At 42.4% G+C, this 19,986-nt stretch overlaps 1 protein-coding gene across 1 annotated transcript in view; it reads left to right on the forward strand.

The window, feature by feature from the left end:
* The window catches only part of LOC139761142 (uncharacterized), a 59,867-nt gene that overhangs the window by 26,897 nt on the left and 12,984 nt on the right, over positions 1 to 19,986 (forward strand). The window contains 3 exon segments of the mRNA XM_071685090.1: positions 10,575 to 10,725; positions 10,727 to 11,432; positions 16,698 to 16,892. Of these exon segments, the coding sequence (XP_071541191.1) occupies positions 10,598 to 10,725; positions 10,727 to 11,432; positions 16,698 to 16,892 (1,029 nt within the window). The 5' untranslated portion in view covers positions 10,575 to 10,597.

A 19,986-nucleotide genomic window follows, 5' to 3' on the forward strand; every position in this document is an offset into this window, starting at 1 on the left:
CACCCAGGCACTGTGACGACCTGGACCATCCACCCAGGCACTGTGACGACCTGGACCATCCACCCAGGCACTGTGACGACCTGGACCATCCACCCAGGCAATGTGACGACCTCCCTGTATACAGACCGGTCACTGTATAACACCTTCATGCCTCTCCCATCACACAATACCTTCCCATTTCCCCTCCCACAGTGCCACCTCGCTTTCCCATTTCCTCCTCTCACTGTGCCTACCGGACTCTTCCCCCATTTCCTCCTCCCACTTATCAAAATGAATTTTTGGTTATCAGTCGACGAAATGAAGATGAGTTTAAATGGTAATCAATGTTACGTTCAAGACGTAAGCGCTTTGTTGACATAACATGGCTCCTCTGGCCTTGTGTGTGTGTGTGTGTGGGGTGATTCCTACACTCATATATATATATATATATTTTTTTTTTCATACTATTCGCCATTTCCCGCGTTAGCGAGGTAGCGTTAAGAACAGAGGACTGGGCCTTAGAGGGAATATCCTCACCTGGCCCCCTTCTCTGTTCCTTGTTTTTTGGAAAAAATATATATATATATATATATATATATATATTCCTATGAGTCCACGGGGAAAATGGAACACGATAAGTTCCCAAGTGCACTTTCGTGTAATAATCACATCATCAGGGGAGACACAAGAGAATAATATAACAGTCACTTGATACACACACACACACACACACACACACACACACACACACACACACCAGCCCTGTGGTAGTCAACATCGTCCCCCCCTCCCCTCCCCCCCTTTCGCTCGTACTGCCATCGATCACCAGGCCGCCCCTTTCATCTGCCGTAAGACCTCAAGTCCCATAGAGTTTGTCATGGTTTCCGACCATCTGCGTTCCTAACGATTTCTTCGGGGCGTAATCTCTCCGGCGTTTTCTTCCTCACGTTTTCATTCAGCCCAAATTTCTGTAGCTCCTGCTCTGGCGCTACCTCACTTGTGAGTGATATATATATATATATATATATATATATATATATATATATATATATATACTTCATCGCCTTTTCCCGCGTTAGCGAGGTAGCGCGAACAGAAAAAAGGTCACATTCGTCTCTAGCTGTCATGTAATAATGCATCGAAACCACAGCTCCCTTTCCACATCCAAGCCCCACAGAACTTTCCATGGTTTACCCCAGACGCTTCACATGCCCTGGTTCAATCCATTGACCGCACGTCGACCCCGGTATACCACATCGTTCCAATTCACTTTATTCCTTGCACGCCTTTCACCCTCCTGCATGTTCAGGCCCCGATCACTCAAAATCTTTTTCACTCCATCTTTCCACCTCCAATTTGGTCTCCCACTTCTCCTCGTTCCCTCCACCTCTGACACATATATCCTCTTTGACAATCTTTCCTCACTCATTCTCTCCATGTGACCACACCATTTCAAAACACCCTCTTCTGCTCTCTAAACCACGCTCTTTTTATTTCCACACATCTCTCTTACCCTTACATTACATACTCGATCAAACCAGCTCACACCACATATTGTCCTCAAACATCTCATTTCCAGCACATCCACCCTCCTGTGCACCACTCTATCCATAGCCCATGCCTCGCAACCATACAACATTGTTGGAACCACCATTCCTTCAAACATACCCATTTTTGCTTTCCGAGATAATGTTTTCTTCTACACGTTCTTCATCGCTCCCAGAACCTACGCCCCAGGCCCTCTCATTCCCAACAGACTGCATACGCGCCCTTATCTCCAAAACTCTTGCATTCACCTCCCTAACAACCCCATCCATAAACAAATTAAACAACCGTGGAGACATCACACACCCCTGCCGCAAACCTACGTTCACTGAGAACCAATCACTTTCCTCTCTTCCTACACGTACACATGCCTTACATCCTCGATAAAAACTTTTCACTGCTTCTAACAACTTGCCTCCCACACCATATATTCTTAATGCCTTCCACAGAGCATCTCTATCAACTCTATCATATGCCTTCTCCAGATCCATTAATGCTACATACCAATCCATCTATTTTTCTTTGTATTTCTCCTTCTTATATATATATATATATATATATATATATATATATATATATATATATATATATATATATATATATATATATATATATATATATATATATATTCGCCTACGCCAGGTGCCCATATTTTTTCGACTAGTCTTCAGGGAGGATGAACAGCTAGGTTGACTGCGGCACCTTACATGCTACGTGAACATGTATAGCTTCACAATTATCCTGGAAGTTTTATTATTATTATTATTATTATTATTATCATTATCATTACTTCAGTTAATCATGATAACGAGGTTATGGGTCGGGAGGATGGCTGATAGGCCTAAGCCCAGAATACCCCAAGCCATCAACTTCGACCTTTCCCTCCGCCACCTTGATTGATGGCCCGTCCATCACACACACACACACACACACACACACACACATGCTTTCCAAATGTGTTTTTTTTTCCCTGTGTGTGTGTGTGTGTGTGTGTCATTATAAGCGGATGATTCAGAGGGTATGGCCTGTTCGTTGTACCTGACCCCATGTTGACATTCGCCTACGTTGTATTGCACAGTATTGACCAAATTGATGACGGTGTTGTCCACAACACACCTGTAGTGCTACAGGTCTGGCAGGTTTGTGTGGATCATATGATCATGGGTAGGTCTTCTGTAATGCTCGGAGATGGAAGAAGAAAAAAATGTTGTCTTTGTACCCCTGGCTGGCAGCCGGGTGTTTGCTGAATGATGTTGATTTGTAGCCATGCTGTTTCCTGTAGGGCAGGGTAGCGCCGGGAATGGATGAAGGCAAGCAAGTATGAATATGTACATGTGTATATATGTATATGTCTGTGTATATATATATATATATATATATATATATATATATATATATATATATATGTGTGTGTGTGTGTGTATGAGTGGATTGGCCATTCTTCATCTGTTTTCTGGCGGTACCTCGCTGACGCGGGAAACGGCAATCAGGTATTTAAAAAAATTAATGATTATAGTAATAATTATGATTATAATCAATGGATTATAGTTACTTTAAAAGACTTTTGTACGGTTAAATGACGACTGTACGGATAAATGATAGCTTTCCAAAAGGAGTTTGTTGACAATGAATTAAATCCGTCATTCTTCTAGAATAGATACATAAATGAATTTCGTTAAATAAATAGAATTACGATCAATCTAAACAAAGCGTCGAGGTGGATTTAACAAAATTATCCAACAAACCTTTCCTTAAAAAGACGAAGAAAAAGATCAAGTTTTTATTCATTCAGTTGTGAACGCGAGGATGTGGGAGCGACAGGGCGGGACCAATCACGTAATAGGGAGTATGGTGCTCGCCGCTGATTGGTGATAGGAGGTAATACGGAGTATGGGGCTCTCCGCTGATTGGTGATAGCCCGGCGCAATGTCCTCCCTCAGCGCTCGCTCTCTTGTGCATTTCTCGAGATAGTCTCTCGTTTTCCTTTAGTTTTGTGGTATATATATATATATATATATATATATATATATATATATATATATATATATATATACCACGTTTTTACGAAATGGAGTCCTAGGTATGTGTCTTCGTTGTATATCAAGTGACTGCTATATTTCTCTCTTGTCTCTCCCCTGATGATGTGATTATTACACGAAATTGCACTTGGGAACTTATCGTGTTTCATTTTCCCTGTAGACTCATAGGAATATATATATATATATATATATATATATATATATATATATATATATATATATATATATATATATATATATACACACACACTTGCCTTCATCTATTTTGTCGGTACCCCGCTTTACTGGAAACACATCGCCATCCCCCGCTTCAGCGAGGCAGCGCCAGAAAAACAGACAAAAAAGGCCACATTCGTTCACACTTAGTCTCTGGCTGTCATGTATGATGCACCGAAACCACAGCTCCCTTTCACGTATTTTCCTTTCTTACCACAAGGGAAATGAAACACGATAAGTTGCCAAGTGCACTTTCGTGTCATAATCACATCATCATCAGGGGAGACACAAGAGAGAAATATAACAGTCACTTGATATACAACGAAGACACGTAGGTAGGACGAGAGGCCACATTTGGTGTATATCTTCGTACGTGATGAAGTTTGTTGTTATTTTGATCAATATTAATCTTCAGTTAATCACTTGATCTTCTGCAATCATGAATATTGCTCTTTGTGTATTGATCTTCATCAATATCGGCAGAGGGAATTCTTTTGAAATATTCAAGATCTCCGAGATTCGAATATTTACCCTTCACTTGTAATATCAAGAATATCGACCATCATCTTGATATTCCTGAATATTGACCTTTGAAGTGGAACCTCTTGAATATTGATTGTCCTAGATGGTGTCTCTGGCACTGAATGTCTCGTTGAATATTGAATCTTCGACCTAGACTCAGATACCATCTTTTGAATATCGATCTTTGTAGAGTATTGTGAATACTCACAGGCGGGTAACCGGGTGTTACCGGACTCCGCCTCCGTGAGGTTACTTCGTGACTAAGAACATGTCTCTCTCTCCCTAAGGATCTGCGCACTCCAAAGGCGTCCACATTGCCCTGCAGCTGGAAGGTGCGCAGCCCTGGGTAACGGTAGCCAAGACATGTTCTTAAGGGAAGATTCAAAGATAATCTGTCGTCATATCTTCAGTAGGCAAATTATATTAATATAATTTTATCTTTTAATGTCATTTTGATCTGTAGGCCTGGCAGACGGGGGGGGGGGGGTGACGTAGGCGACAGAGGAGGGGGGGAGGGGGGTGGTGTGAGGAGGGGCGGGGCCCCCCATTATATAATGTGAGACGTCGACTTTATTGATAACACATAAAACATGTTTTGCCCCCGAGAATCCCCATTTGTGGGGGGGGGTTTAGGTGGTGGGGGGGGCACTGGGGCTTTGGCCTGATGGGATGGGGTGGGGGGGGAGGAACACGGGGGGGTGGGGGTCCCGGGACCCTGACCTTATGGGAGGGGTAAGGAATGGGGGGGCGTGGCCTTGTGAGGGGGGGGGGCGTGGCCTTGTGAGGGGGGGGCTGAGGGCCCTGGCCTGGTGAGGGGGGGGGGGGGAAGACCTGTATGGGGAGGGGGGGAGGTCGGGGGGGACAGGAGGACGCGGGATGAATGACGTCATCATTGTTTACGTTCATGTGTGTCTTCATGACGAAGTTTGTTATCTATCGATTTTCGTTAATTCTTCGTTATAAACTAACATGCCTATCTTTCATTAACGTATATATGACGTTTTCTTGGTTATTTCGTAATGGTGGATCAAGCATTTTGTATCAATTGTTTCATCAAACTCAAAAGTAATTCGTTATATAGATAGAACATTTGAACATTTCCAGATGTTCATACTCTGAAGAAATGTTCATACCTGGAATAATTATGTTGGAATGAACGTAAGTGTAGAATTGAAGTGAAATAATAGAAATCAGAATTTTAAGAATATATCAAATATCTAACATTTGGGATTAAGAAATTTAACAGCAGATTTTTTTTGATGTTTTTTTTTTTTATAATTGTTTCATTATGGTTGATGAACACCCGGGTCATGTCTGTGATTATTTATTTGTTATCGGCTTTTGTATGATAATTCAGTGAGGGAAGGTTTACACTAGTGTGTGGGTCCCCCCCTTTCCCCCCCCCCATGTTTCTAGAACAATTCTCTGTTCTCATACATCTTTTCAGACTCGTGTTTGTGTTCTCTGTTCTTATTCAATAATTACATTATTCAGTTAATTCCATTTATCCACATCTCTTATGCACCGTGGTATATGTCTCTTGGGGTTAATTATGTATGTTGACCTCTGGTGGTTCTGTCTTGGCCTATTCCAAAGGCTTGTCCAATGTTGATATAATAAGAAGGGTGTGTCAAGTTGTGATCAAGTCACTCCTTACTCATTGGTCGTCCATAGTGGATATATTTAATACCTGTAGCCTTTCAAAGTATTCCAGCCTTCTTCATTCTGGGACCAGCTTTGTCTTGCTCCTCTGGACCTTCTCTGTCAGCTCTCTCTGCTTCTTGAGGTAAATATTCCAGTGTTGATGTTGATGTGAGCAGCTGCTGAGTGTTGCCTCCTGGTCCAAACACTTGAACATTATGGTTTCGCCAGCAGACACTTGGTCTCTTTGACTACTTCCCTAATGTGGGAACTCTTTGGGACCAGTTCCAGTCCCAAATGTCCCCTTCATCACACAGTACAGATCCCAGCAGGTTATTATGTCTTGGCCACATGATACTCAGGCACGTCCCTCATCCTGTATTATCACCATTGCTGGACATCTACCTGGCTGGTGTGGGACCAGACCCGCTTTGGAGATTGCCGAGGTCCCCTTGTACTCTGATGCAATCCCTCTTCCATTCTTACTTCCCTTGTGACGTGTGTGTGTGTGTGTTTGCTCCCTCCTACGACTATCGATTACCGATTTTGCTGAATTATATATACACAAAGGACTCCAAACAGTAGCAGATCACTGGGTTCCCCTTGAGAGCTGATTATGATAGTGGAGGCTATGTATATCTATTTAATTAGGTGATTAAGGAGGCGTAGATGATGGCTTTCGTGTATATGAAGCGACTTGTTTGCCCCAAACATTTGTGGTCACCAGTTTTGTGTAGCCGTGAGCGAGACTGATCCAATTCAGAGGTAAATCATAATATTCCCCCTGAAGTCCACTGGTCAGTTCAGCATTCAGTAATACTGATGCCTTCATGATCGTCACTACCTGTGTTTGATCAACTCCTGACCTTCTCATACAGTAATTCATTTCATACAGTAGTGTACCTGGTCAGTTGTATCCGTCCTGAGCCAGTGTATCATACAGTCATACATCTGTTGTATGTCCTGAGCCAGTGTATCATACAGTAATACATCTGTTGTATGTCCTGAGCCAGTGTATCGTACAGTAATACATCTGTTGTATGTGGTTAGCTAGTGTATCATACAGTAATACATCTGTTGTATGTGGTTAGCTAGTGTATCATACAGTAATACATCTATTGTATGTCCTGGATAAAGTAGACGACTTCCAAAGCTTGGCCGTGTGAGGGAAGAAACAGACAGCCAATCATAAAGGCTCATCCTCGACTTACGTGGTCACGGGACCTACTCACTAAACCCGAGTACCACTGTGTACACCATGATTCATACACTGTGTACACCATGATTCATACACTGTGTACACCATGATTCATACACTGTGTACACCATGATTCGTACACTGTGTACACCATGATTCATACACTGTGTACACCATGATTCATACACTGTGTACACCATGATTCGTACACTGTGTACACAATGATTCATACACTGTGTACACCATGATTCATACACTGTGTACACCATGATTCATACACTGTGTACACCATGATTCATACACTGTGTACACCATGATTCATACACTGTGTACACCATGATTCATACACTGTGTACTCCATGATTCATACACTGTATACACCATGATTCATACACTGTGTACACCATGATTCATACACTGTATACACCATGATTCATACACTGTGTACACCATGATTCATACACTGTGTACACCATGATTCATACACTGTGTACACCATGATTCGTACACTGTGTACACCATGATTCATACACTGTGTACACCATGATTCATACACTGTGTACACCATGATTCATACACTGTGTACACCATGATTCATACACTGTGTACACCATGATTCATACACTGTGTACACCATGATTCATACACTGTATACACCATGATTCATACATACATGACTGACGCTGTACTTTGGAGGTGGGGGGGGAGTGTTGCGCGTCATAATGCAGGTGTGTGTGTGTATGTGCGTGTGTACGTGTATGTGTGTGTGTGTGTGTTTGTGTGTGTACGTACGTGTGTGTGTGTGTGTGTGTGTGTGTGTGTGTGTGTGTGTGTGTGCGTGTGTGTGTGTGTGTGTGTGTGTGTGTGTGTGTGTGTGTGTATGTGCGTGTGTACGTGTATGTGTGTGTGTATGTGCGTGTGTTCGTGTATGTGTGTGTGTATGTGTGTGTGTGTGTGTGTGTGTGTGTGTGTGTGTGTGTGTGTGTGTGTATGTGTGTGTGTGTGTGTGTGTGTGTGTGTGTGTGTGTGTGTGTGTGTTGGGGGTCATAAAGCAGGTTGGTCAGGTCCACTTGGGTCCCTCTCACGTATACTGCCTCACTCTGGGGTGATACCTACATACTCCCCACCCCACACTCGTATCTCCCTCCTCCCCACCTACCTGCTGTACCTGTCTTCCCTCCCCACCTACCTGCTAGTCTTCCCTCCCCACCTACCTGCTAGTCTTCCCTCCCCACCTACCTGCTAGTCTTCCCTCCCCACCTACCTGCTAGTCTTCCCTCCCCACCTCCCTGCTAGTCTTCCCTCCCCACCTACCTGCTAGTCTTCCCTCCCCACCTACCTGCTAGTCTTACCTCCCCACCTACCTGCTAGTCTTACCTCCCCACCTACCTGCTAGTCTTACCTCCCCACCTACCTGCTAGTCTTACCTCCCCACCTACCTGCTAGTCTTCCCTCCCCACCTACCTGCTAGTCTTCCCTCCCCACCTACCTGCTAGTCTTCCCTCCCCACCTACCTGCTAGTCTTACCTCCCCACCTACCTGCTAGTCTTACCTCCCCACCGACCTGCTAGTCTTACCTCCCCACCTACCTGCTAGTCTTCCCTCCCCACCTACCTGCTAGTCTTCCCTCCCCACCTACCTGCTAGTCTTACCTCCCCACCTACCTGCTAGTCTTACCTCCCCACCTACCTGCTGTACCTGTCTTCCCTCCCCACCTACCTGCTAGTCTTACCTCCCCACCTACCTGCTGTACCTGTCTTCCCTCCCCACCTACCTGCTAGTCTTACCTCCCCACCTACCTGCTAGTCTTACCTCCCCACCTACCTGCTAGTCTTACCTCCCCACCTACCTGCTAGTCTTCCCTCCCCACCTACCTGCTAGTCTTACCTCCCCACCTACCTGCTAGTCTTACCTCCCCACCTACCTGCTAGTCTTCCCTCCCCACCTACCTGCTAGTCTTCCCTCCCCACCTACCTGCTAGTCTTACCTCCCCACCTACCTGCTTGTCTTCCCTCCCCACCTACCTGCTAGTCTTACCTCCCCACCTACCTGCTAGTCTTACCTCCCCACCTACCTGCTAGTCTTACCTCCCCACCTACCTGCTAGTCTTCCCTCCCCACCTACCTGCTAGTCTTACCTCCCCACCTACCTGCTAGTCTTCCCTCCCCACCTACCTGCTAGTCTTACCTCCCCACCTACCTGCTAGTCTTCCCTCCCCACCTACCTGCTAGTCTTACCTCCCCACCTACCTGCTAGTCTTCCCTCCCCACCTACCTGCTAGTCTTACCTCCCCACCTACCTGCTAGTCTTCCCTCCCCACCTCTCCACCAGCCTCCCCTCCCCAGCTACCCACCAGCCTCCCCTCCCCCTCCCCGCCTAGTAGCCACTGAAGGAGGACATAAAGAGAGGAGGGGGGGGGTGGCTCTGTGGTCTTACCTAGGGCCATATATACCCTGGGGGGTCTCTCTTTGGTCTTAGCAGTGGCCATATACACCGTGAGGGCCTGTTTGGTCTTAGCAAGGACCATATATACCTGTATATATGGTCTGTTACTGTAAACAGGCCACGGGGCAAGGCAGGGTGTGGCCCGGTAGCGCCAGGTGAGAGGGCCACCTGGGCCGACCATGGTGTGTGTGTGGCGTGTACTACTACAAGGTACGAGCTGGCTGGTGGGTGGGTGTGGCGGCTGAGGGCCGCTCCCTCCTGAAGGAGACGCCACACACACACACACACACACACACACACACACTTGGTGGAATAAACAAATAACCTGGCCACCAGCAAGAGGGAGAACAGCTTGGTCCACCAGGCTGTCGCTGGCCGTTTGGTACGTGGTGGACCAACATATTTACTAATAACTGTCATAAGCTGTTGGTGGAAGGTGTTGTGCCTGCGCAGTGCACATCAAAAATGCATCCGTCCACGCAGGCTTGGGTTCAACCGCCAGGTTGTCCATCTCCTGAAAAGGCGCCGCTGTTCTCTGCCTTTTCTCCTACTTTATTTTTCTTGACCTTTTGCTTTCACATTTCACTCTTGGCCTGGCCTTTGAAGTTAGGTTTAAGTACAAACGTCTATATTAAGAGCGAGTGTATGTTAATAACGCAGGATTTTAAAATACTTCACTGTCCATCGTTCTTGTCGAAGAAGAAATACCCAGTGTAAAGTATATCTTGATCGTAGAGAAGTCAGTCTTGTCTTCAGCGATCGTAGAGATGTATGATTAAGATATTCGTATATTGATATATTGACAGGTAATATTATAATTATAAGGTAATAATACGTGATAAATATTGTCAGGTGATATAAATATAAGGTAGTAATACGTAATTGTCATATAATATTATGATTATAAGGTAGTAATACGTAAGTAATAGTCATGTAATATAGTAAGGTAATATGATATAGGCCTAACCTTGTGTCATATTATGTTGCAGGTTGGTGATGTTTGCCGTAGTAGATGAGGTCAGAGTGGCATGGGTGTGAGAGTATCATGGTGGGTCGTGGGTTTGGTGGTGGTGGTGGTAGGAGCCTAGCACCACCCACTGCCAAGGCTGCTGCCCTGCCCCCACGCCCTGCACCCGCCCCACACCCCCCCACCTGCTGCCATGGTGCAGGCCAATGAGGAAGTGATGTGCGACTCCCGGCCCTCGACAAGTGGCTCTGGTCCGTATGTGCACAACAAAGTGGCACTCAACAATAGGTGGCCAGGAGGGGCGCGGCCCAAGATCTTCAACCACAGGTCCTTCAGTTCAGGCTCACGGCCCTCGGTGTTGTCCCGGGCCTCTGGGTCGCTGAGGTCGGTCTCGCGACCTGGGTCGCGGAGTGGGTCAGGTCTGGGCTCTCGGGGGTCGCTGCTCTCGGGTTCGGTGGGCACGGCGGAGGAGGTGGGCTCCGGGGTCTCCAGACTACGGAGGGAACTGCCTTCCATCTCGGACATCTGCGGCTATGACGAGGTGCAGGAGTTACTGAGGGACATTGAGCAGCTGGAGTGCCGCCGCTGGACCTCCGACTGGGACTCCTTCACCATACAGTCGTCCCACCCGGACTTGGACTTACACGACCTCGAACTCCTCTCGCATGACTTCGAGACCCTCTCCCGCTGCGACTCCCGCCTCTCCTGGGACTCGCACGCTGGCCGGCAGCCTGACGAGGACGAGGACGACCCAGACCCAAGCCCTGGCAACTACTCGCCCGAACCTCAGAGAAATCGTCGTCCAACCCCCACAGTCACCATAGCTTGGGATGACTCGCACCTCAAGACCTCAGTGGGCATTTTTAGACTATTATTAGTAGTAAGTGACCCATGGTCGTCTTGTCTCTCGTAAATGATAAGTGGTTTGGGTTACTCCATAATTGGGCTGATTTGATTACTGACAATGTTAAGTTGGGAGTATTGATGAAGGTAATAAATACCCTTATAGTTGTAGTAGCAGAAGGGAGAGCATTATGTGGAGTTGGGTATATTCCGGTATATATTGAGGGTATATTCTGGTATATATTGATATGTACGTATATACATGTTGTCCTGTATTTAATACTCTTGCAGTAAGTTTTTTGTGATAAGATTGGTTATTCGTTGTTGTATAAGTTATTCCATATTTTGAAGGACTTTTATTAGTAGTAAATGCAGTGGATATATATATATATATATATATATATATATATATATATATATATATATATATATATATATATATATATATATATATATACTTTTGGTAATACAAGAAGAAAGCAGAGCATTCTTATTGTTCACGAAAGTCGGCCAATTGTAGTGTTTGGTGTATGATATGAGTTGTATATCCTTGAATTGCCATGGTCGCTCCCTACAAAGTTGAAACATTCAACAAAAGTGGAAAGGACTTTCAGGAACTGGGTAAATGTGGGTTTAGATGATTAAAACAAACCTCTGCTAACCTAGTCTAGGTTTATATGATAAAAAAACCTCTGCAAACCTAGTATAGGTTTAGATGATTAAATCAAACCTCTGCAAACCTAGTATAGGTTTAGATGATTAAATCAAAACTCTGCAAACCTAGTATAGGTTAGATAATTAAAACAAACCTCTGCTGACCTATTGTGGGTTTAGATTAAAACAAACCTCTGCAAACCTATTATAGGTTTAGATGATTAAAACAAACCTCTACAAACCTAGTATAGGTTTAGATGATTAAAACAAACCTCTGCAAACCTAGTGTAGGTTTAGATGATTAAAACAAACCTCTGCAAACCTAGTGTAGGTTTAGATGATTATAATAAACCTCTGCAAACCTATTGTAGGTTTAGATGATTAAAACAAACCTCTTCAAACCTATTGTAGGTTTAGATGATTAAAACAAACCTCTGCTAACCTTGCTTAAACTACAGGGTCTGCAATGCTTCAGAACTAATTTTCACATAGCCATTTTGAGAGGCAGACTACTCAGGTGTAGACCCCTTTTGTATTTTGGTATTTTGTTCATCTTTTTGAATATGGAAGAAACTGAGATTAGTAATTTTCATGACTAAATCAAGCAGAGACTGCAGGAGCAGGTCATTACGGTTCCTGAGGGAAAAAATGTTGAACATGTAAACTTAGGCCCAGAAATGCAAGATCTTAGACATTGTGAAAAATTTTCTTCATAAGGTGAGACCAGATATCCAGTATCAAATAAGACTGCACATTTCCTTGACTATTACCACACTTTCTTTGATAGATCTGTTTTTAGTAGCAAAATCAGTGACAGTATTTCACGATTAAGGGTGAATTATGGGTCTTTTTGGACACTTGGTGAACAATAGGAATTAGTTTATAACTTTTTGCAGAAGTACTTGCATTTCGAGCAGTATATCCTTGTTGAAATATTGTTTGAAGTGAGTTTTCTTGGAAACTGGCCTTGTGAATGAGCAGCATTCAGTAGTAACTGCAAGCAGCACAGCATTTTTGGGGGGTTAGGCTACCTGATGGTATCCATAATTCATTACAGTGTTATGCATTTTGCAGTTGATACCAAGAAATACAGGAGGAGAAAGAAAGATGTTTTTTCATTCCAGGTTATTACGACCCATGGAAATGGAGTAACAAATTGTTTCGTATATTCAGCGAAGATATTTAAGTCAATGTATAGGATAGAAACAGATTAGAGGATGAAAGTAAAGATTGGGAGAAGCAGTTCTTGTTAAACTTGGAGAAGAAAAAGATCTAAATCTTTATGTTACATCTAACCTAAAGGCAGCAGTCTCTACTTCCTTCCTCTACCATGTAATAAGGGAGATTAAAACATTTATATATCTGGGTTAGGCTTTTTTGAGTATCTCAAACAAATCTACTTTTTCTCCCCAGCTGAACATAATATAAACTCAAGACTTCTTACTCCTTAGAGAGACAGTGGCAGCATAGTTAGGTCTTGTCATGTTTGGGAGATAGAGATAGTTCAGTCTTCTTGCACCAAGGGAGATAAGAGATAACCTAGTCCAGTCTTGTCCCACCAAGGGAGATATGATTTAGTTCTGTATTCTCACTAGAAGGAAGATAGGGGTAACTTAGTTCAGTCATCTGTAACAAGGGAGATAATGGTGAGCCAAGTTCAGTCTTCTCTTACCAAGGGAGATAAGGGGTAGCTTAGTTTGAGCTCCTCTTACCAAGGGAGATAAGGGGTAACCTCTCACACTGAAGGAGATACAGGTGTCTCATTTTGGTCTTTTTTCATGTAGAAAGATAAGTGTTGGAGGTACCTTCGTGAAGTCATCTCACATTGAGAGAGATAGAGATATATTTCTTGTTTTCTTACGCCAAGGGTGATAGAGGTAGCCTAGCTTTCTTCTGTTCTCCTACACCAAAGGAGAGATAGTGGTAGCCTAGCTTTTTTCTGTCTTCCTATACCAAGGGCGATAGAGGTAGTGTAGCTTTCTTCTGTCTTCCTGCACCAAGGAAAATAGTGGTAGCCTATCTTTCTTCTGTTTTCCTACACCAAGGGAGATAGTGGTAGCCGAGCTTTCTTCTGTCTTCCTACACCAAGGGATATAGAAGTAGCTTGGGAAGGTTGTCTCACGTTAAGGGAGATAGATATAGCCAAGTCTTGGGGGTCTCCAAATTAGACTCTGAGCAGAGGAGAAGACCTGCCATTTCAATAAAGGTTAAAGAGCTTGGCTTGAACACACTAAAAGAAAGGAAGGTCGTGTAAGACCTGGTTGAAAGATATAAGTGACTGAATGATACTGAAAAAAAAATATAGCTTGCTCTTATTTCTTTTCATGTCATCTAGAGACCAGTGAGAGGGCACCTGTGCAAAACTCATCCAATCAAGGGTTAGATCAAAGAAAGTAACAACATTGATGGGGTGAATTCTTGGAAAATGGGGTCAGAGTGAGTTGTCAACTGTCTCAGCATAAGAGCTCTTCAAGACCAGTTATGGTAGCTACTTGACAATGAGAGCATAGGAGAGGTCACCATTATGAGTCTTCTCTCCCTAGGCCTCTTACTCATTCGTAAAGGCAAGTCACACACAGATTTTATGAAATAGACGACAGAATTTTTGAAATAGTTGCCCACAAAAAGGAGTGGAGAGAGGAGAGCCAAAAAAAATCATGAATGGTTTGAAAAACAATTTAAACAGGTGAGGGAATGAGGAAACAACATGGAAAAATAGTAGGAGACACAAAAGCTAAGCATAATTGAAATAGCGTAAAGGACTGGAAATTATGAGGGTAAAACATCCTGAAATGTTTCATGAGCTTATGTGAGGTAAATTATTTGTCTAAGATATAATGATTATATAAAGGAACTTGAAAGGAGAAGTTATTGACAATGATAAGGATGTGTGAGATTTGAATTCAGTCTCATAGTGAGGTGTATTATAGTACTTTAAAGAGTTGTGGATACATAGTAGCATCACCAGATGCCTTGGTAGACATTAATTTTAAACCTCTTCAATAAATGAAACAGCTCATGAAGGAGATGAACCTGCTTGAGGCTTATGGATCTGATGGCATTTCATCATTTGGACAAAAGGAATGTGCTAATACCTCGCATAACCAGTGGGTACAGCATTTAGAATCTTTTTCAAAGTGTGGAATGTTCTGACAGAATTGAGGTGAGCAGACAAATGTACATGTACTTAAGGCAACAGAAAGGTAGCTCCCAGCTACATTCCATCGTCACTGACAAACTGAATTAGGGCATGTCAAATGTCTAGGGTAAACCATGGTTAGGTCTGTGAGGCCTGGATATGGATAGGGAGTTGTGGTTTTGGAGCATTACACATGACAGCTAGAGACTGAGTGTGAATGAACGTGAATGTACATGTATGGGCGTGTAAGTATATATATATATGTGTATATAAAAGAAAATAGTGTGGTTGAGCGAGCAGATGAGGGTGTGTTGAAATGGTTTGGACTTATGCAGAGAATGAGTGAAGAAAAATTGACCAAGAGGATACATATGTCAGAGATGGAGGGAACAAGGAGAAGTGGGAGACCAAATTGGAGGTGGAAAGATGGAGTGAAAAAGATTTTGTGTGATCAGGGCCTGAACATACAGGAGGGTGAGAAGTGTGTAAGGAAAAGAGTGAATTGGAATGATGTGGTATACTGGGGTTGATCTGCTGTCAGTGGACTGAACCAGAGCATGTGAACTGTCTAGGGTAAATCATGGAAAGGTCTTTGGGTCTGGATGTGGACAGAGAGCTGTGGTTTCAGTGCATTACACATGACAGCTAGAGACTGAGCGTGAACAAATGTGGCCTTTTGTATCTGCTTTCCTGGTGCTACCTTGCTAAAGCAGGGGGTAGCGATGCTGTTTCCTTTGGGGCGGGGTAGCGACAGGAATGGATGAAGGCAAGCAAGTATGAATATGTACATGCTTATATATGTATAAGTCTGTATGTATATGAGGATATGTGAGGATATTCCCTCAAAGGCCTAGCCCTCTGTTCTTAACGCTACCTCGCTAATGCGGGAAGTGGCGAATACTTTGAAAAAAAAAAAAATATATATATATATATATATATATATATATATATATATATATATATATATATATATATATATCCCTAGGGATAGGGGAGAAAGAATACTTCCCACATATTCCCTGCATGTCTCAGAAGGCAGCTAAAAGGGAAGGGAGGGGGAGGCTAGAAATCCTCCCATCTCGTCTTTAGTTTTCCTAAAGAAGGAACAGAGGATGGGGCCAAGTGAGGACATTCCCTCAAAGGCTCAGTCCTCTGTTCTTAATGCTACCTTGCTAATGTGGGAAATGGCGAATAGTATGAAATAGTAGGAATATATACATATATATTATGTATACATAATTGTTGTACTCCTTGTCTACTTATGGTTATGATGTTAGCAAAAGGTCACCTACAATGTCAGTGAAGAACTTCTCACATCAGTGGAGTCCATTCTTCCCCTGCTGCCAGTTGTATTGCAGCCTGGAAGCTGTAGGATCCTTTGGAAAAGGGGTCTTGGTGTTTCATGATAACATATGATAATATGTAGTCTGAAGATCATCCCATTGTGGTATTCTATTTGTGTAGTTTTTCTCTAATAGTAAAAGACTCTCAGTGACTTATGTGTTGCAGGTTGTGTCAGTAATAACGATGACGTGTGCATGTACAGTGGGGACGGCTCGCCTGAGTATTTTTGTGCTGCCTGGAGCATGGCGTCTCCGTGTGGTAGTGTTTACTGCCGTCTTCACCATCCTCACTACCACCATCCTCCTGCTGCTCCACCTCTCCTCCCTTGTGCACTCACTCACACTACGCTGGGACAAGCTGGTCAGTGCACACTTTTGCTGTATTATAACTTTCAATGCACTCATCTTATTTTTAACTCATTTATATGTTTGCTTTTTCATGTACATAAGGTCATATTCACAACATAAAGCAGTGCATATACATAGGGTCATATTCACAACATAAAGCAGTGCATAATACTTAAACGTACCCTCATATGTTGCAGCTGAAGCTAGACAGATAAAAATGGTACTGTGCTCACACAGAGAACTTGATATTTCAAAATTATGAATATCTTGAATGCTGTGTAGATTTGAGCTCAGCAACACAGAACTCTAAGCTCTTCAAATTTCTCAACATTTGCATATTTCAGAATTATAGTTGTAGTAATAAGATCATTGTACATTCAATGAATAATGTGATGTTTATTCAAGTGTGATCATCATAAATGGGATTATATTATATGAAATTAGTTTTTTGATCATTTGATCTTTGATGAGGTGCATATCTATTTACCAAGGAGCAGAGAGGATTGTTCCTCAAAGGTTTGGTCATCTGTTCCTGATTTTACCTCACTAAGATGGGAAATAGTGAACAGGTAAATAGAAAATATGCCTTGTACAATATATTAAAGTGTAGGGGCTTCCACAATTAAAGCAAAAAAAGTGTATCCTTTGATTAATGATGTAGTACTTTTAGTTAATTACTCTCCCATAAGCTGTTACCATTTATCACATTTTTTTTTATATTTTCCTTTCTTCAACAACTTCCATAATTCATTGCAGACCTTTTTCACCCTTTTCTGAAAATTATATGTAGCTTAATATTACACATTTTGGAGAGACTGTATGTGTTACAGTTTTTCACATGGACCTTAGTGTTTTTGGAAATGGAATAATTATAATTTTGATTGATGAGATTTCCCAGTGCATTATATGGAAATTCTTACTCACAAGGAAATTGCCTGTTGCTGATTATATTGCCATGTTATTCATGAAGCCAGAATGTGCAGAACAAAAAGAGAAAGCTTGAAGAATTTTTTTAAATGATCATAAAGGTTAGAAAGATACTCAGGTTGAGCTTGAAGTTGGAAGAGTGATGAATAAATATCCAGTGGCTTTGAAATCAGTGCTGAATATGCAGTGATCATACATAAACAATGGAAGTGGAAGATGAGTAACTGGGTGCTGTGCAAATAATGGGGAAATGAATTGGGGTAGGTATCTTTTATACAGTGTGGGTAATTGTGTCTTTTGGACAGCAGGAGGGAGTCATTTGGGCCTGATTGGCACCTGTTTCAGTATGCACAGTCTTGCCAACAAGACAGAACCTGCTAAGGAATAAATATTGCTGAGAAAATGTACATATTTCCATAGCCAGTTCAGTTTGTCAAATGTTTGAGAACACAGGCCTATATCAGTTTTACATGCATTATCTAGAAATATGGCTTCTTCTGTTAGATTCTTCAGTAACTTATGCAAGGTGTTTTGTACCTTTATGGCCAGACTGAAATACAAATATTATCATGATGTACTACCATGCTAGAGGATAATAGTGTACATCATGACCACAATATTACCCGGGTCATAAATTACCAACTGAAACTTTCTTTAACAGGTGCTGTTGATTTATTGTAAAGTTGTATTTCTTTAAAAGTATGGTATAATTGAAGTTATTATGATCAATTTCCCCCTTTTAAAAAAAGTTTTTGACTATTTTTGTGCTTACACCTATAACTGGTTAATAACAAAATGCTGTAAATGTTTTTGGATGAACAGCATAAAGAGAGGTTAACAACAGGCAACCATAGAGGACTTTAGGGTTGCATGAAAGGGTGGTATATGCTGCAGAAAGCCAGAGTTGCATGAGAGTGATATAGGCTACAGCAAGCCAGGGTCGCGTAAGAGAATGGTATGGCTACAGAAAGCCAGCATTGCATGAGAGGGCGATGTAAGCTAGAGGAAACCTGGGTTGTAAGAGAGAGTGATGTAGGTTTTAGCAAACTTGGGCTACACAAGAGGAAGGTGTAGGCAACAGCAGGTCATAGTTTCAGGCAAGGATGTTGTATGCAGCAGCAAACCAGGTTGCACAAGAGAGTGGTGTTGGTTGCAGCAAGACAGAGTTGTACGAGAAGATGGTGTAGGCTACAGCAAACAAGGGTTGCATGAGAGAATGGTGAAGGCTACAGCAAGCCATGTTTGCCTGAGAGGGTGGTTTAGACTGCAGCAAGCCAGAGGCATAGAGCAGACGTGTAAGCTGGCAAGGGTACTAGAGGTGCTAGTACCACTAGGGTTGAAGAAGAGACCTTGAAAACCTGTGCTTTGTTGATGTTACATGCATGACCAGATTGGAAGACTCCCTCATCATTCTTTAGCTAGCTCCTGGTGGAGGTGGGTCTTGTATTTGTTAAGGAATTGTGATGTTGCTATGGTTGTTTAATCTGTTTATGTACAGGATGTAAGGGAAGTGAATACAAACATCTTTGAGAGAGAGGCTGTATATGGTATGCTGAGGGGAATAGGTTATTTATTTGATAGCCTTCTGTTTTTATCATCTTCTGAGCTTTTATCACTCTTAGACAAGTGTAAAACAAATGTTTACCCTATTTAGAATGTATGCTAGCATCTCTTTTATCAAATTTTGATTTATGTGTGTCTCTTTTGTCATGTTTTCATTTTTATTCTCATCATTAATTAGCTAAGGTTTGAAGATTTCTACATTTTTATTGTAGTTAATATCGGCACTGATGCATTATTCACTTACTATGAATAATCAAACTACATAGATAAGTGCCATGTGGGCCATGCTTCCCATGATTTATTGTGATACTCATGACTTTGTAATTTTCCTGATGTATTTTAGCATCTTATCGCTTACCACATTTTCTTTCTTAATATCATATTTCCTGTGATTTAAAGAGCCGAAATGTTCAGTGTGCAACTGCATAAGTGCATGATTTAGTTCAGTTTAAATTGAATTTGGCTGGTAAAAAGTAAACTACTTATGTGTGACTTTGGTTCTTGTGAAAGGAAGAATATGAGATGTGTAAACAAAATGCTAAGAAGCTGATAGAAGAAAGCAAAGAAAGAGTAAATGAAGTTTTTTGAAGAAAGTTAAGTGAAAAGGTTAAGAAAAA

This window comes from Panulirus ornatus, chromosome 39 (genome assembly GCF_036320965.1).
Source record: "Panulirus ornatus isolate Po-2019 chromosome 39, ASM3632096v1, whole genome shotgun sequence".
Classification (NCBI taxonomy): domain Eukaryota; kingdom Metazoa; phylum Arthropoda; class Malacostraca; order Decapoda; family Palinuridae; genus Panulirus; species Panulirus ornatus.